At 30.9% G+C, this 17,268-nt stretch overlaps 2 protein-coding genes across 4 annotated transcripts; one reads left to right on the top strand and one right to left on the bottom strand.

The window, feature by feature from the left end:
- The first annotated feature begins 280 nt into the window (after positions 1–280).
- LOC125065168 (28S ribosomal protein S28, mitochondrial) lies at positions 281–1,056 on the top strand. The gene is made up of 2 exons (XM_047672649.1): positions 281–632; positions 714–1,056. The coding sequence occupies exons 1-2, from the start codon at positions 399–401 to the stop codon at positions 999–1,001; spliced, it is 522 nt and encodes a 173-aa protein (XP_047528605.1). The 5' UTR covers positions 281–398; the 3' UTR covers positions 1,002–1,056.
- A 709-nt stretch (positions 1,057–1,765) lies between these two features.
- LOC125065661 (glutaminase liver isoform, mitochondrial) lies at positions 1,766–16,874 on the bottom strand. 3 transcript variants are annotated; one of them, XM_047673422.1, is made up of 18 exons: positions 16,631–16,874; positions 15,690–15,799; positions 14,700–14,790; positions 14,389–14,571; positions 13,379–13,788; positions 12,802–12,870; positions 12,206–12,374; positions 11,473–11,652; positions 10,729–10,850; positions 7,208–7,260; positions 6,779–6,811; positions 5,828–5,924; positions 5,389–5,749; positions 5,132–5,284; positions 4,385–4,665; positions 4,003–4,311; positions 3,759–3,913; positions 1,766–3,168 (listed from the first exon to the last, which is right to left on the bottom strand). In XM_047673422.1, exons 1-18 carry the CDS (start codon positions 16,779–16,781, stop codon positions 2,802–2,804), a joined length of 3,294 nt encoding a protein of 1,097 aa, XP_047529378.1. In that variant the 5' UTR covers positions 16,782–16,874; the 3' UTR covers positions 1,766–2,801. The 3 variants fall into 3 exon arrangements, with proteins under 3 accessions (XP_047529378.1, XP_047529386.1, XP_047529394.1); XM_047673430.1 differs by lacking the exon at positions 6,779–6,811; XM_047673438.1 differs by lacking the exons at positions 14,700–14,790; positions 15,690–15,799; positions 16,631–16,874 and adding an exon at positions 14,836–14,988.
- Positions 16,875–17,268: the final 394 nt, after the last annotated feature.

Raw genomic sequence — 17,268 nt, 5'->3', positions numbered from 1 at the left:
GTTATCAATTATTTTGTAGTTTCCGTCTTATTGATAATATTAGGCTAAATAATATTTGAAGTCAATAATTAACGAACTAAGTAAACTAAGGCGCAAAAGCATTGTGTTATTTTATTATTATTTTCAAAATTATCAACGCATAATACATTTCATGAATACTATTAACCAAAGGGTATACAATCACTATAAGTATCAATTATAAAGAAGTATATCGGATTTTATGCAAAACACTCCTTTTTTTGCTTTTTACCTAGCAATTGGCAGTCTTCGATTTTAACTTCAGAAAAAACGTCATTTTGACAATTGTGATTTAAGGTTATAAATATAATATTTAATTTAAATATCTAACAAGTTTAAATTAAGAAGATTTTTAAAATTCTGTTAATTAACCAGTAATTATGTTCAGCAGTGTATCAATGTGTAAAACCTTAAAATCTTGTAATGTTTTGTTCTATAAGCGAAATTTCAGTATCTCCACTAAATTGTTAAACACAGATTCTTCTGATGCCTCAATCACATCAGAGAAAAGAGGCTTCGCTAAATCTTTTGAAAAACAATCACAATTACTTCAAGAAGATAGTGTTCCAAAACATACCTTCGCCTCATTACTTCGAAATTCTAAATTAATTGATGTAAGCAATAAATAATAATAAATTAATGTATGAGATTCTTTCGTATGTTTTATATAACTTAAATTATACTTTTTTTTTTAGCTTGGAGATCCGAAAGATAAAATTGTAATTGGAAAAATATTTCATGTTGTTGAAGATGATTTGTACATTGACTTTGGTTGGAAATTTCATTGCGTTTGCACAAGACCCACAAACAGAAAAGATGACTATGTTAGAGGAGCAAGAGTAAGAATACAAATAAAAGATCTTGAGCTATCATCAAGATTTCTTGGTTCTAACACTGATCTCACTCTCTTGGAGGCTGATTGCAAATTATTAGGCATAATATCCTCACCCATTAGACCAACGACAAGTGAAAAAAGTAGTTGAGTCTCTCTGAGTATGTGTTTGTAAATAGTCAATAAAATAAAAATATGTAGTTTTCTTTCTGTTATGTTATTTACTAATAATTTTTTTTGGCAAATTTAACATTAATGTAAATGTCAAATTCGCCAAAAAAAACATATTTTAAGATTCCCTGTCCAAAAAGCTAATACACAGTTAAGCAATAAATATTAATCATGTCTTACACAGGACATGGATATGCAATATGCGTATATATTTTCTTAATTCCTTTAAAATTAATAAAAATAGGCTCTCATTAAATAATCTCTTCTATTTAATACATAAAACCAAAAAATATATTTGAATTAAGTTTTCAACAAATTGCCTTAGACAATAAATTTTATGATTTCCATAATTATAGCTATTACTTGTACTTATCACTGATTGAATTCACAGATTTTTTACAATTTGCCTTTAAAAAAAAACAGTGTTTTTGTCATATTTTAGAAACTTTTAATAATATCAAAATAAGTTTGTGAAAGTTACCAACTTTATAATAATTTATTGACCAATGATATAAAATGATCATATAAGAGAAAATGATAAAAAACATCTTTATGTGAAACAAGTACTATATACATTCTAGCTATTGTCAGACTAGAGAACTGTATTCTATAGTTACTTATTTTATTATAATAATTATTTTAATTCAAGTTCTATTCATTAGTTCTCAAGAAAAAGACGCCTTTGTCAAGCTGGTGTTTTTGCACGACAGGTATATAGTAGACAAAGTAATAAAACACAATATATAATTTTAACAATTTAATTGACATACATAAATACAGACAAAAATACTTCATTAATCTACCACACAACTTCAATATTTATTGTCACATCGAGATAGAATAGCTGTATAAAGCAGCATTTTCTTTTGTCTAGCAGTAAATGTTAACAAGCGTAAATTCTTTTTAAATTACATTTATAATTTGATTTATTGTTCGTCGTATTATTATTATGTGAAAAACATTTCATATTAAGCAATATTAAGGAATATTATGTATGAATATGGAATGTAAAAAGATTAACAGTTTTCTGGTTTTAAAATGAGTAACTATTTTAAAGTTTTCTTCAATTATTCATGAAAACATTTCAATTCAAGTAGTCTTGCTAAGATACGACGACTTCAGACGTTATCATCAAGTGTGTAATTAAAAGATTATAATTGTGCCTTGTACCTAATTGAATACGAAAATTATGCTTGTTCTATAATATAAAATAAAGTAAGTAATACATTTTATAATATACATTACTTTATTTGAAAAAAAATGTAAATTATAAGCAAGCTTAGTTTAATGCGACTTAAAAATATCACAGCCTCTATAATTTCAAACAATTCTTTTTAAAAAAAAAATCCATAAGTAACTTATTGTTTCGAAAATCATGAGATTCATTTGAATGTTCATAGATAACATTTAATGAGGAAAAAAAATGTTTTTATATGTTTCTCCGCGATCTAATTTTTAATTAAATCGTTAAGAATTTTAATCAATGAGATAATTTATATTAGTTTTGATATCGACAGCAGAACATTTACTATAGTTTTATATATTTTAAAACATCTACAGTAATTATAAAATAAATTTTATGTAAACACCTTGAAAACCACTATAAACAAGCCCTATTGAACGTCACGACACAAATGCACGATCTGGCTTGTGACGCTGTATTACGTCTTGTTTGGTTTTCTTTTATAAATAAACTTGCTAATGTTCATGATACATAAGTACCTACTGATAATATTTGAAGTTTCAACACACCTACCTAATAAATAATAAATTCAAATATTTACAGTACTTTGTCACCGTTCCTAGATACTATTTCTTGTATGCTTGGGTCTTTTACAGCATCATCTGCATCTGGTTTTACTTCTGGCTTCAGTATCTGATCCACCGTATCGGGCTTTTGTTCAAGTGGCTTGTTTTCTGGGTGAGAGTGTTCCCACTCCTTTAAATACTGGACCACAGCGGAATGATTGAAAGTCTCAGCTTCGTTGAGGGGACGACTTCCCCAGCGATCTTGTGGATCGTGTGGTACACCGCATTGCGCAAGTAAAAAGTCCACACAAGATAGATGTCCTTCCGCTGCAGCAAGATGTAAAGCTGTACGACCGTCGTAATCTGATAGAGTCATGTCCATACCTGATAGATGATGTCTGAAAATATGAAATCATTTATTTGATATAATCAATTATTTGTTACAACAGTCTTATCAATCTACTAAAATTTGCAACAAAAAAAATATAATATAATAAAGCAATAAATCAATTAAGCTTTTAATCAAATCAAACGCAACTGCAAAATAAATCAATCATTATTATTATAATTCAGCAATTGTGTGAATGTGTAACGGCAAGTATGACACGAAATGTATGTGATTGCGTCACAACTTTTAGTAATGAGTCTAGCTGACTTTTTCAAGAGTAAGTATCAAGTAAATGAAAATGAACAACGGCTCCTATTTTTTGAGCTCGTAAATTAACAATATGTGTTATTAATTTATTTAGCAGCGGTTTTACTTGATTATTATTATTTATTCTGTCGATGGAGGTTTTTCCTTTGTTTCTTGTTGAGATTCCTCAGCAGAATCCGAAGTACTGTAGTGCCGAATAAAATACACAAATTAACTTTTATTTTTGTTTTTCGAATTCGTGTAAGTATTGTTATATATCTTGTTATTTTTTCACAAGAGAAAAGCATTGCATAGTATTATTTATTTTGTATGTATTATTTATCATAAAATTACCTGCGGAGGGCACTTAAATCTCCACTTGCTGACGAAAATAAAAGATTAACAATACTGAGACCGGTGGATTCAAATTTGTAACGGCGGGGATCCTTCTTATGGCTTGCATAACGAATATTGTCATATTTATGGAAATTAAATCGCTCGATCATCTCCTGAAAAATAAATTAATAAAAGATAAAGTTAGTATATTCGTATTATATACGGCAAAATGTAAAAACATTAAAAAGTTTAATACACGTACGTCACAGAATTGTAGACCTCTGCAACTGTTTCCTAGCGGATCCAAAGGTGGAGACCACGTGCAAATGCCCATAACATTTGGGACCACAATAAGCATAGCTCCTGATACTCCAGATTTTGCTGGTAGTCCTACTTTAAACGCAAATTGACCAGAATAGTCATACATTCCACAACTATGCATCAGAGATAAAACGTTGCGCACGGAATCTGGACGAAGTACCTTTTCATCAGTTATTGGACATATACCCCCGTTTGCTAAAGTAGCAGCCATAATTGATACTATATCACAACTCGCCTCCATAGAACAGCACTGAAAAATATGTTTTATATATTAAAAATAATAAGATATATATTGTATAAAATAATTTTAAAAATAATTGTACCTGAAAGTAAAAGTCCATACATTCTCGTAGGTTAGTTTTCTCCGGATAGCATTTATGTTCACGCATGTAAAATCCCAGTGCATAATTCCTGTCCGCAGCTTCGCGTTCAGATAAAAATACCGCATTGTTGAAACCCAAGGCCTCATTACCGGCGAGGCGACTGAAGAATGACATAACATAATCGAACTTTTCAGCTAATGTCATTTCTGGTTTATCCAAAGTCTTCAGTAATGAGCAAACTAAGATCGCACCAGCGTTTATCATAGGGTTGTGAGGTTTCACTGTAAAATAAATTAGATATAACATAACTATAATCTTCAATTGTTGTATCTCGTATTTATGGACTCGTAACTAAGGAATCGTTTGCAGAAACAATAAGATACTGTTATTCTTGGAGATAAACTAACACATGAAGATATAAATAAACTTCGGAGTCTCATCTTGTGGTTTGGATGACTTTTGAGGCACTTACTATTTCAAATCTTGGTTAAGTTTGAATTAATCATCTTTAAGGTAAATTATGAAATCAAAATTAATTTTTATATCTCATAAAAAGCCTCTAAAGCCATTTTTTTGCTGAAATTCACTATACTCATGTATCAGACAAACATTCGTAAATATTGTTTACTGCAATACGTCAGTAATCTATTTTTAAATCTAAATACAACAACATATCGAATATACAAAGTACCTATACAACGTGTAAAGTATTTTAATCTTGAAATCGACATATACAATGATACCTACTGTTGTAATCTAAGACGAGTTCGTTGAAGTTACGTCCACTAGGCTCTGTGCCAACGTACTTATGCACTACATCAGGGCCTAGGGTCTCGAGTGCCATCGCATAAGTCAATGGCTTGCTACAGGATTGAAGAGTGAATGGAACATTCACGTCACCTATTAAACAATTTTTTAATAAATAAAATGTTAACAAATGATAAAAATACTTGATTATAAATATTAGTACGAAAATAAGTTCTAATTCTATAATAAAGACTTACCAATAGAAAAGCGTTGACCGTCGATAGTACAAACACTAACAGCCCAATTTTCTGAACTTGCTCTAGCCAGCTGTGGAATATAGCTGGCGACTTTACCGTCCGTATTGCTTTTGGCCGACCAATACATTTCTTCGATGTCTTTAATAAAGTCTTGAAAGTCCGGAATTACAAATTGACTACGAAATGCTCTGGTAATCAATACGATGTTAGGTGAAATTACTTCTTTAAACGATTTTCTATCGAGTTTTAGTGTTTCTGGTGATCCACCTTCGAAGTTTGACTCTTTATGTACTTTGTACAAATTATGCATTACTTCTTTGACTCTTGGATCATTTTTTCTTATGCCGGTTGTTCTCAATGCCTAAAATATGAAAATTAATTATTTATGATTTTGGCTTATAGTGTAAAAACAAAAGGCATTGAATTTCCTTATACGTACGGCTAAAAATTTTCCCACGGGAAGTAAGCCTGTGTCTTCGTTTTTGAACATATCAAAGAGGACGTCATCCGCATTTTTGTGTGATCCTTCTCGTACTCTGAATAATAAAAAATATGATAAATTCCCTATTAAAATAGGTACGTTAGGCACGAAATTAGCATATCATGCAGTCACACTAAAAAAACTAAACATTCAGGCAGCTACCATCTAACCGATAAAAAGAGTTTGATTGATTAGTCACATAAACTACGTACATATTTACTGCTCGAGATAGTGTTAAGTGATTCAATCGTCACAATCTATAAATATATTTGGTCAGGAGACTGAAGCGTCATACGGGTGTGTCTGCGACGTAGAGATATGTCACGGAAATAAGTCAACAATCACATGACGTGGAGGGTGTTTGGATAGCGACCAAGGTGGAAAAAAAATCAAGCATAATTACTGTAAAACTAGGTTATAACCACGTAATGACCTTTTGTATCATTCAACAGTTTTGTTTTCTATTAATATTTCAGTATTTGCATAATTTTTTATGTATGTGCAAATATATAGGTATAATTTGTTTTTTGTTCAGTCACTACGGTGTTAGCTATAAATTGTAATATTTGAAAGAAATAAGCTTTATCAGCCACTTCGCTATTAATCAAAAAAAAATTATTAGATATACAAGCTTACAAGCGAAAAAACTTAAAGTTGTAAAACATTTAATCCATAAAATAATAATTTTGATTGATTGCATGATCGATTGTAATATACGGGATAACATAAAACCAAAATATTCAAAAATTACTTTTGCATGTCTGTGCAGTAGTATTTTAAGTTCAGTAGCTAGATACTACAGTTACTAATCCTTAAAAATCCTTAAGTTAGCTATTGACTATTATCTAGGTTTTAATTTTAAAACGCTAAATTAATAGCATGCAGTAGCCCGTGCTTGGAGGTACTCACGCTGGATCTAAGTTGTGCACGAATGAGTAGTTTCTGCACCATGAAACGGGAACACAATAATATTCTGTTAGAAACGAATGCTAACTAATCCATGATAAAGGACAATTCCATTAATTTCCTTATATACAGGGCAATCTCTTTTGCCTCTATTTTTTTTTTATTTACTATTATTTTTATTCTTTATGTAGTGCATTTGAAATGTCAGGGGTGAATTGAACAAGGTCTCGACGCACGGTGTCTGCGATAAAATTGTTACGTCCGGAGTCCCGACATTAATATGGATCAATAGGAGTCGATGTGTGTCATTAAAAACAATTTATTTTTAATAGAACACTTCTCAAGTTACTCCACAAAGTGCCTTAACGAACTGTCGTGTTAGAAAATCTAGAAATACATCTTGATTTATACATAATATAGACATTTTCTTACCTCATATCAATTGACTGAGCGGCGTAGAAACTCGGTGCTGAATTGCGCCATTTCTATAAAATAAAATAAAATTTAATATACATTTTAAGATTACTTACAATTGATATGTTATTTTTTTTATTTCCACCGATACAAGTTTGTTAGTCGATCGTCATAGTCACATATACCCCCATCTTTTGATCCAACAAATGAAAGCATAATATAAGGGACACTCACAGGTCTTTCTATAACATATACGGGCCTCACTTGACTGTAATTTCGATTGCAGATGCATGCTTTTGGATGCTCGTAAAGGGGTCGGCTGATGGCAGCAAGCCTACGAAGTTGACGGCTATTCATAACGGCGGACGACGGGCTAAAATGAACGGACGAGTTCTCGGTTTACAGCCCACCTTCAACGCGCATGCGCCAACTATCGCTCCGGCCCCTCGAGTGGCGTACATTTATCTAACTAACTTTATTTACCTCGTCTGTGACGTGAATTTACGTATAATGCAAACATTGGTGAAAATATTTAATTTTATGATTATGTTGGTATAATCCTGCAAGATACAAATATCTCTCACTTTGCATATCTGCAATTTCGATTTTGTCTCGAATATAAAATCACGAAGGATACGGATCCATAATTTTGTAAATAAAATGAAGGAAATATTATAATGTGAATTATTTAGTTCTCAGTATCCATTTGATTTATCTTTAATTCCAAGTGCGGAATAGATAATATTATATGTATGATTGTGTGTGTAAAAATCCGTGCATTTTTTTTATACATAAAGTGTGTACCTACAAAATAAAGTAGCTATTTATATTTGGAATTTTAAAAATAATAACGAATACCACTTAGATTGTTTATATTCTTACATTTTATGATAAGGAGCAAAAAAACAAGCAATTCTTAGCACATTTGTCTATTGTCATTCACACCAAAAATATCTGCCTCAGTTCTGGGTATGTTTTATTTTTTTTTTATATATATATAAGGCTGTAGGGGTTGTACAGTTAAACTCAATAACCTTTGGGACAACCAATCTTTGAATTTAATTTTTACTTTAGATACCAATTCTGTAAGCTTCATAATTTCACGATATGATTAAGAAACCATTATACACACATACCGATATGGCAGACTGGATGACATATTATAAAGGCATAAGGTATAACCCAAGTTTAAGACAATATATGAAATTGTGTTATTGGTATTTTAAACATGCTAAATTATGATAACAAAAAAATGGAGTTTGATGTAAAGTAAATATAATTTTTATATGTACCTACACAATCAATCGTGTCTATATTGTTGGCCAATGAGAGGTTCCTTCATCTGAAGTATCTGGGTGCAGAATCAGGTTATCATATAAATCCACAATTATCAGAACTGAACATACAATTTCAACACCGTAATATAAGAGCGAGCGGTTCCAATTCAGGTTGCAAGCTTAATTAAATTTGACTTAAAGTAGCCAACAAACAAACATTGCAAGTTGAAAATTAGTTTTTATATTATACTATTAAAATTAGGGCCTTGAAATTAGGTGAGTAGGATCGTTTTATTGAGTAGACAGCCATTAAGGAAGGAATTTTGGAAATTTTACCCCTAAGGTGATGAAATAGGAGTTGAACGCTTGTATGAAAGTCCTTCCGTCCGTCCGTTTTTAAGTTAGGGAGACGAAATTTTTAAGTTTTACAAATGTGGTATACAAAGAGGTCTTAAAGTAACGAAATATTTTAAATTAGTCTGTTAAATTATTTATAATAAATTTACACGGGAGCAAAGCCGCGGGGAACAGCTAGTCTATTATAAAAATCTCAATTCTTAATATAGTTTTTTCACAGACTGGCTCTTTTGTTCAGTGTTATTGGAAATATTTCACTCAAAAGTTACGATAGTTTTAATAAATGATCGCAGGCTAATGTCTTAGTTTACATGTAAGTATGAATATAAATGTAACTGTATCAATAGATTTCTTTATATTTTACGACAGCAGTTGACCTTGCAATTTAATTATCTGAAGATAAGTGGACCTCAGTCAACCTACACCCTCGGACTTACATTGCAAGAAGCCATGTACAAGCTACTTGTTACACAGTCATTGCGCCCCAACCTTAGGAATGTTGGGGTGCCTTGTGCTTCATTAATACTTAAACCCAGAACACACCAATACAGACTTAGGTCACAAAATATAAATGAAATTTTTCGTCTGGCCCTGCCGAATTAACTACACATTTTACTAAACTACATATTCATCCAGAACCCATCTCCACTTAGTATAATTTTTATTTTTCACACGTCCTTAGTATAAATTTTTTGATCGCATACATAACACTGATCAGTGTTATTTATTCGACAAAATAACATTAATAAAGAGACTGGCACAAATTTGCAAGTATTTGTTTTGTATATTTTTAAACCAAGATCGACCTGAGACAACAGTAGATGACCTATTTATCTAGATTCTTAAATATCTTGATGTTCCTGTTTATAAACTAGTATATGTAAACTTATAATACATAAATATATAACTGTTATTATGATAAAATTGGTGTTTTAACGAATACACTCCGCATTCGTTGATACAAGAACGTAATAATTAACAAAATCGTAAAAAAGACATACAATATCAATCACCAATAAATTTATTCATGGCAAAATTAAAATATTAATGACTATGTGAATACCACAACACAGTAGAAGTCAATATATTCATAAGCTTGAATTAAAATTTTACCAAACCAATGTCATCGCTTAACATTTAAAACAAGTATTTAATTGTTAACAAAACAGTAAAGAATATATTTAAAAAAAATTACAATTTACCTCGAATTCGTGACCGCTTTCCATTACAAAATCGTCAAAGCTGCACTTAGACAGAAAACGCATACGAATTACGTTAAAAACACGTGATCAATTTGAATATACAATGGGATAGCAAGGTGTGCGTTTCAGATGCCGTCTTCACTCACACTGTATTGAACCATTATTTTCAGCATGTCGCTTATAAATACTACTTCAAGGAGTGCCAAGAACTGCGACGGGAATTAACTTATATTTAGATTGTATATGATTGTGACCATTCACTTCGGAATAATTTAGCTATTATGTTTTTAGGACATCGATTGATGCTTTTAGGATCACATTTTACGTCACAGTTTTACTAAATACAATAAAAAAGTGAAAAAAAATGCCGTGGCGGATGTACATATATTCCAAGGCATATCATTAGGCATATATTTTTTCGGCCTCTACCTCTACAATTGTCAGTGCCTAGTTTTTGTTATGCAGCAGTTTAATTGAAATTGCACAAATGGTACATATTATATGTACCTATAATACAATGAAAGGAATTGAAGAATAATCATAAGAACAGCCTTCTACAGAACTATACTATACTACTATTAAAAAGAAAATATTGTTCCCTAATTTCCACTAGTAAGATGTTGTCCACAATTACCATGAACGTCATCATAAATTAAAATTACACAGAACTTCGTTTTATAAATTTCATATGAATGGGCCGTACACTTCTTAGTACTAAATCAGCAGCGAAGCGAAGATCAGTTGGCTTCGTGACCGGGATAAGCTTGAAATTTCTCAATATAGCAGAAATCCCCGACTTCAATTCCATCATAGCGAATTTTTGACCTAAAAATACGCACAAAACAATTTGGTTCACGAATTAATTGATAGTAAGTTTTATATACTATTTGATTTAAATCCTCATATTATGGAAGACTTTCTGTTTCCGGCAAAGTAGAACAGACATACAGACAGACAATTACTCCCATCCCAACTACTGGATGTTCTAAGAGGTGCCTAAGAGAATTATTCAAAAATATCAAAGCACATCATTCTATATCATCAGCACTTCAGGGCAGCACATCAGGGCCCAGCAAAGGAATAAACTCTTGCAGTGGTTTTTAAAACATAGAGATCTAAGCATAACAACACAACAATATAAAGTTCCTACTATTTGTCGGTTGAATATCTGATGAAAGGTACCAAGCCATTCTGGGCTTTGTGCAGCTTGCACAAAGCCCTACAACCAATTAAAAGTCACTTATATTACCTCCGATATATTGATTTTGTTTCATCTGTTTTAATTGAGCAAACGTAACATTTATAATATTCTGAATTTCTACAGTTATAACAATGCGATTCCTCTATTTCTGTCATCAGGAATTTAATGTCCAAAAAAAGCGGTCAAATCCTTTCGTACCTATACAACGTTTATTATTATCGGGTAAGTTTTATATTATGTACATACCAATACAATTTCTCGGTCCTGCGCTGAATGGTAAATAGGCGTAATTATGTCGTCCTACACTGTTTTCAGGGAGAAATCGATCTGGGTCAAACTTAAGAGCGTTCTTGAACAAATGCTCGTGACGATGTAAATGGTAAATATGTATGTGACAATATGTACCGGCTGGTATTTTGTAGCCACCTTTAAAAAAAAAGAAGCAATTTCATCAGGTATGCTATTTTTGACTAATTTATAATAACGGTGAAGACTTCTTTTCAATTTCTATAGCTAATGAAAAGTAACAGCCGTATATTTCTAAATGCTTGGCTTATTTCTCCTCAAGGAGGCTTAAGGCGAGAGTTGTTTGAGGGTTATTCCAAAACACTGCTACAATGTGGGTCGGTGGATACATATGTGACAGAATTTCATTATAATATGCATATTTTTACACAATATTTTCCTCACAAGTCTTCGAGTTAATTAAAAAACTTGGGAATATTTGTTTTCTTTTTAACTAAGAAAAAAACATAATATGATAGTCACTCTCACCTACGGTAAAAAATCTAGGGATAAGATGTCAACAAATAGAACAAGATCGAAACCAAAAATGGTCTAGAAAACATTATATATCTATTTTTTTAGTACATTATAAATTCATCAGTAAAATTAATAATGTACTTTAGATTTTATTACTATTTTATAGCTATTCATAAATAAAATCTGTCATATAAAAATAATGACATTAATTACTTACTTAAGACAGTGTCTACGTTTACTTTCCGACTTATAAAGGGTACAGGGGGGTAAAGTCGTAAAGACTCTTTAATACAACAGTCTAGATATCGCATCTTATTCAGATCTTCGATGGTGGCTGAGCGCTTATCATCTCCAAATATGCCATTCAGTTCCTCTACAATTTTGTCCTGCACGGTAAATTAAAAGTAAATAAGAAGCTGATAATGCTACTGCAGCTGGACAAAACAACAGTTTTCTAATTAATTCTCGATGTGCCTCTGCTTCATGATAAATAGAGATCCTCTTGATATTTGCCCTTTACCGGCGAGCACGATATGACGTTAAAAAGACCAATGAAACACATTCTTGTCATCGATGTTAGGATGTACCTGTTCTGTCCACTGTCAACTCGATAAATAATAGTACTAATTAACTTGTATTTGTGAATTTATGAAAAAACTAATGAATAAGTAAATTAAAGTAAAAAATATATAAATACTTTTTCGTAGAGTATCGATAAGACAAAAGCTTACGACAGTGTGACTATTTTATATGTTATGTATACTTATTACGATAGGGTAGCGTGTATATGATATCATGATAATTTATATCAACCTGAGCTTCTTGTTCGTTCGCTAACATCATCAAACAATAAATTAGTCCAGTCGCTGTTGTATCGTATCCCTGAAACAATATTTACTAAATAATATAACAACTATAATAGTCACCCGTACGAGATATTAGGGAGCATAAGGAAATGTACTCTCATTCTTATCCGGTGGGTCGGCAATCCAGTAAAGGGATGATGGAGATGACCCTTTATGTGCTTTTTGGGGCACGGGAATGCAAAACACTGACGTCTTCTTAATTCTGAGCTGCTATTACGAATTTTTAGATGGATAAAACTCAACAAGTTTTTGTTGGCTTGGGATTTGAACACATAATCTCGGTTATGCAGTCTTTAAGCTGTTACTATAATCATAATAACATTCATTGAAATCTGTTTGTGTTTTTCCTGTTCCGCCTCAAGTGAAATTCATAACAACATTACAGACTAATTCCAGATATGTTACTTTACTTAAGTTATTATATAGAAATTGCATATATAAAATATAAAAACAAGTGTTGTCATAAAACACCTATCCTATGCAAACACTGACATTTTATACAATAGTATAATAAGACGCCTTGCCTCGAACATGAACGTATCGACTTCTTCTTGAATACCGGCATCATCAATTAACCCGTCTTTTTCGGCCGAAATCAACAGATCTAACATGGCGTTTCTTTCTTTTTTTTTATTACTGGACAGGTAATCATTCTTCTCCCTTGTTTCATCTAATTTGCTGTTATTTTCTATCATTGAGGGCATTACAATTGTTTTCCTTCGCTCCTTTATAACATTTTCAGTAAAATTTCGAATAACTTCCAGATATTTGAGTTGTTTTTTCCCAACTGAAGTTTTATTAAAAACGAAATCTAGATGCAATAATAAATTGGAAAATCTTTGTACGATCGTGTTAGTTACTTCATATATTGCTTCTTTATATAATTTTCCTGCACCAGCTGACTCCTCCCTCAATTGTGTACCCATGGCACTTTCTGTGAATGTGATATTTCATTTATTCACACAGAAAATAACTTGTAGTAATATAAAATATTATAAAAAAACTGACTTTAAAAGTTTGTACGACAGGACTTATTTTGAATTTAAAATATTGGAATATTTATTAGGACAATATCCAATTATTTTTATCTAGGTATTTACAATTAAATATTTAATCAGTTATTTTTGACATCAGTGCAAGCAAGGTAAGGCAAATAAATCTATTAATATAAAATGAATAAATCACGAGATAAATATGAATAAGACACGTTTTGTTTTCCTTGCCTTGACTAATCAGTTGACATTCAGCGAAGATATGGAAAAATAGACATAAATACAAAAATGGAACCGATTTGATATCTATCTTCTTCTTATAGTAATTTGGGTTTCTGAATTATTTGAAATAATATGTAGAGAGGTAAATCCTGGTCCACGAAATCGGACGAGCCCTTTCGAACAATCCTGGCAGCGATGCTCAGCAGGGAGATTGTCATGGCCCAACAGGAGACGTCGGAGCGTAAACGAGAAATTAAAAAAAAAGAGATTTGTAGTCTTTCTGTTAGCTTCTGACTTCTATTTTAATTCAAATAACTTACCGCATATTGTGTTAAGAGTATATTCAGATGTAATAGGTATTATATCAATAATTTCTCCATTCGTTTTATCTAGAGCCTTGATCAAACGCTGACTATTGTCTTCTAATACAGGATAATATTTTTGCAAAACATTAAAATGAAAAGCTGATGTTAATATCTTTCTTCGATTTTGCCACTTGGAACCTAAAATAAGATTAAAAAAAAAGTGTCAAGAAATATATATATATATATATATATTATTTTCTTTCGATGCAGTGTAACAGACGTTTAACATTCATTTTTCTTTTTTTTTAAAAGTAACTATACCTTACCATTACTCAACAGAAGCCCTTCTTTAAGCCACGGTTTCAAGAATGTATATATAAAACTTTTCTCATGATATTTCATGCTTGAAAGTATTATCTGTAACATTTTAATTTAATTTGATAAACATACTTTTCTACTTACATTTCAGGTATAACAAGGGACGGGATAAACATTCAGCCAAGCTTCCTTGACCGTTAGGTATTAGGTTTGAAAAACCCTGTGTTCTTTCAAATTCAAATTTCATCAAATTTAGTTCAGTGGTTTGGCCGTAAAAAAGTAACAGGAAAACAGGCAAAGTAACTTTGCCTGTTTTTTTCAACTTTATAGAAGACACAATATACATATATAATTGTATTTAACTAACACGACTGTATTTTTAGATGTTGAAAAAGAGTAACTACTGAGTTTTTTGCCGGTTCTTCTCGGTTGAATCTACATTGTGAACCTGTGGTAGCTTTAATTTAAATGGTTTCTTAAATAAAATTAAATTTCGACTTATCGAATCGTCAAAAAGACGATTCGATAAGTCGAAATCGGTCCAGACATTTACGAGACGAGTTACGCGAAAACTTTTAAATTCACGATGGTTGCAACATTGTATGAAAAGTAAGACTTAATAATTATTTTATATAAATGTTACGATATCATAAAAGAGCAATTAATAGTACCTTATTATATAATATAAACTTATCCTCAACAGTTTTACTATATTTTAAATGGATTTTAATATTAAATTTATTGACTTTAATACGCATTTGCCATATATTTAAGCTGTTAGAGCTTAAGGCTAAATTTATTTCTTATCTATTATTTATATATAATATATGCCTTTTTGCATAATATTGTAACTATTAGATATGACAATCTTATGCGAATTTAGCAAAAATGAATTTATCATATAAATGATTTGGCAAACAGCAAAGTGGTTACATTTTAGTTAAAAAAGTACTTCTGCTTTTATAACACCAGGCCACAGAATTATTATCGAAATTCACCTCGATATCATCCGGGTTATATATACACACAGCTCCATGAAAATATGCGTAGAACCTAAATATGCCTTTATATAAAGATACCCATCGATATGATAAGCTAAACAGTTCCTCTGAAATAAAAAAAATTATAATTAAAATGTAGGTTATCTACTCATCGAGCAAATTATAGTATCGCTAGTCAAATTATATGTTGTTTTCATCATACATTTATATGATCAATCATAATTTTATTTATAACTTATATATACAGGGTTATTGGTAATTCGACGTATTCCCGTTAGGAGGAGATAGGGGTGATTATTTGCGATAATTTTAACCCCCATATGCATGGTGCAAAAGTGAACCATTTTTGGGTTATCACGTTTTTTACGTCACATGAAATCCCTAGTTTACGCCGTCTCGCCTGCATCGTCCGCGGAAGACCCCAAAATAAGAATAAAAAAAGCGCATCAAATATGATGCGGAATAATTTGACTAATTCGGTAGTTGAGTTCTAAATTTGTATTTTAGTTTTATTTGCATTTGGTATTGTTTTTAATTAATTTTGTGTGAATTTTAAAGAGCGAACTTTAGTCAGAATTCGTTCATGTTCGAAAACGAATTTCCACCAACAATTACCCCTATCCCCTCCTAACGGGAATACGTCGAATTTCCAAGAACCCTGTATATATAGATATCTATACAAATTAGTTCAGTATCTTTTTCCATTGTTTTTCAACCGATATTCTACGATTGATGTTATCAATATATATTAATAGAAATAATAATACACAAAAATATTTTAAACATTGAAAACAATGTATTTTTTCCTGAAACTTTGAATAAATATCATTTGCGAACACTTTTATTGTAGAAATCTATGTTGATTTGTCTATATTTATTTACATTTAATTATAATAATAAGTCTTGTGCCGTAAATAACTGAGATATATTAACTTTACCTGGTGTCAGTAGAATGTCGAGTGAATTTCCAAAAAAAAATTTAATCGGAGGACCGGGAACAATAAGTAATGATTTCGCAAAATTATTGTGATAGAATAAAAAATGAAGTGAGCACAACATCAAAATAATGACTAAGATTATTGTTAACATTTTGATTACAATCAAAACACATAAAATACATAAATATTATATGTACACTATTTGAATAATATTAATATTCGTTATTAATATGTCTGGTCAATGTGCAATACAGATAAAGACTGTCTTATCAAAAAACTATGATCAGTATATGTACGTACAACATAAGTAGGTATATATGTATATGTACTTAAAACCGGACATTATTATTTTAATAGTATCTGAATATACTTTGTATATTACCTATTAGTTAGACAAAGTATCAGAACCCTATTAAAATAATGTTTGATTTTTAATAAAGTGCCAATGATAGTACAGGGTGCGCCATAAATTTTTGCACATTTGAAACATGAGTAGCAATAAAAGTACACATGTTATTCTGTTGAGGATTTATTTAACGTAATAAACATTTATTGAAATTTAATTTTTAAAAATTATATCGTCGATATGTGCTCCGTCTCCTCTTTGGCACTCCTGCAATCGAGTATGTAAATTTTGG

The sequence above is a fragment of the Vanessa atalanta genome, chromosome 1, assembly GCF_905147765.1.
Source record: "Vanessa atalanta chromosome 1, ilVanAtal1.2, whole genome shotgun sequence".
NCBI classification, from domain to species: Eukaryota; Metazoa; Arthropoda; class Insecta; order Lepidoptera; family Nymphalidae; genus Vanessa; species Vanessa atalanta.
Note: the sequence above shows the minus strand (reverse complement) of the source record. Positions and strands in the feature narration are given on the sequence as shown.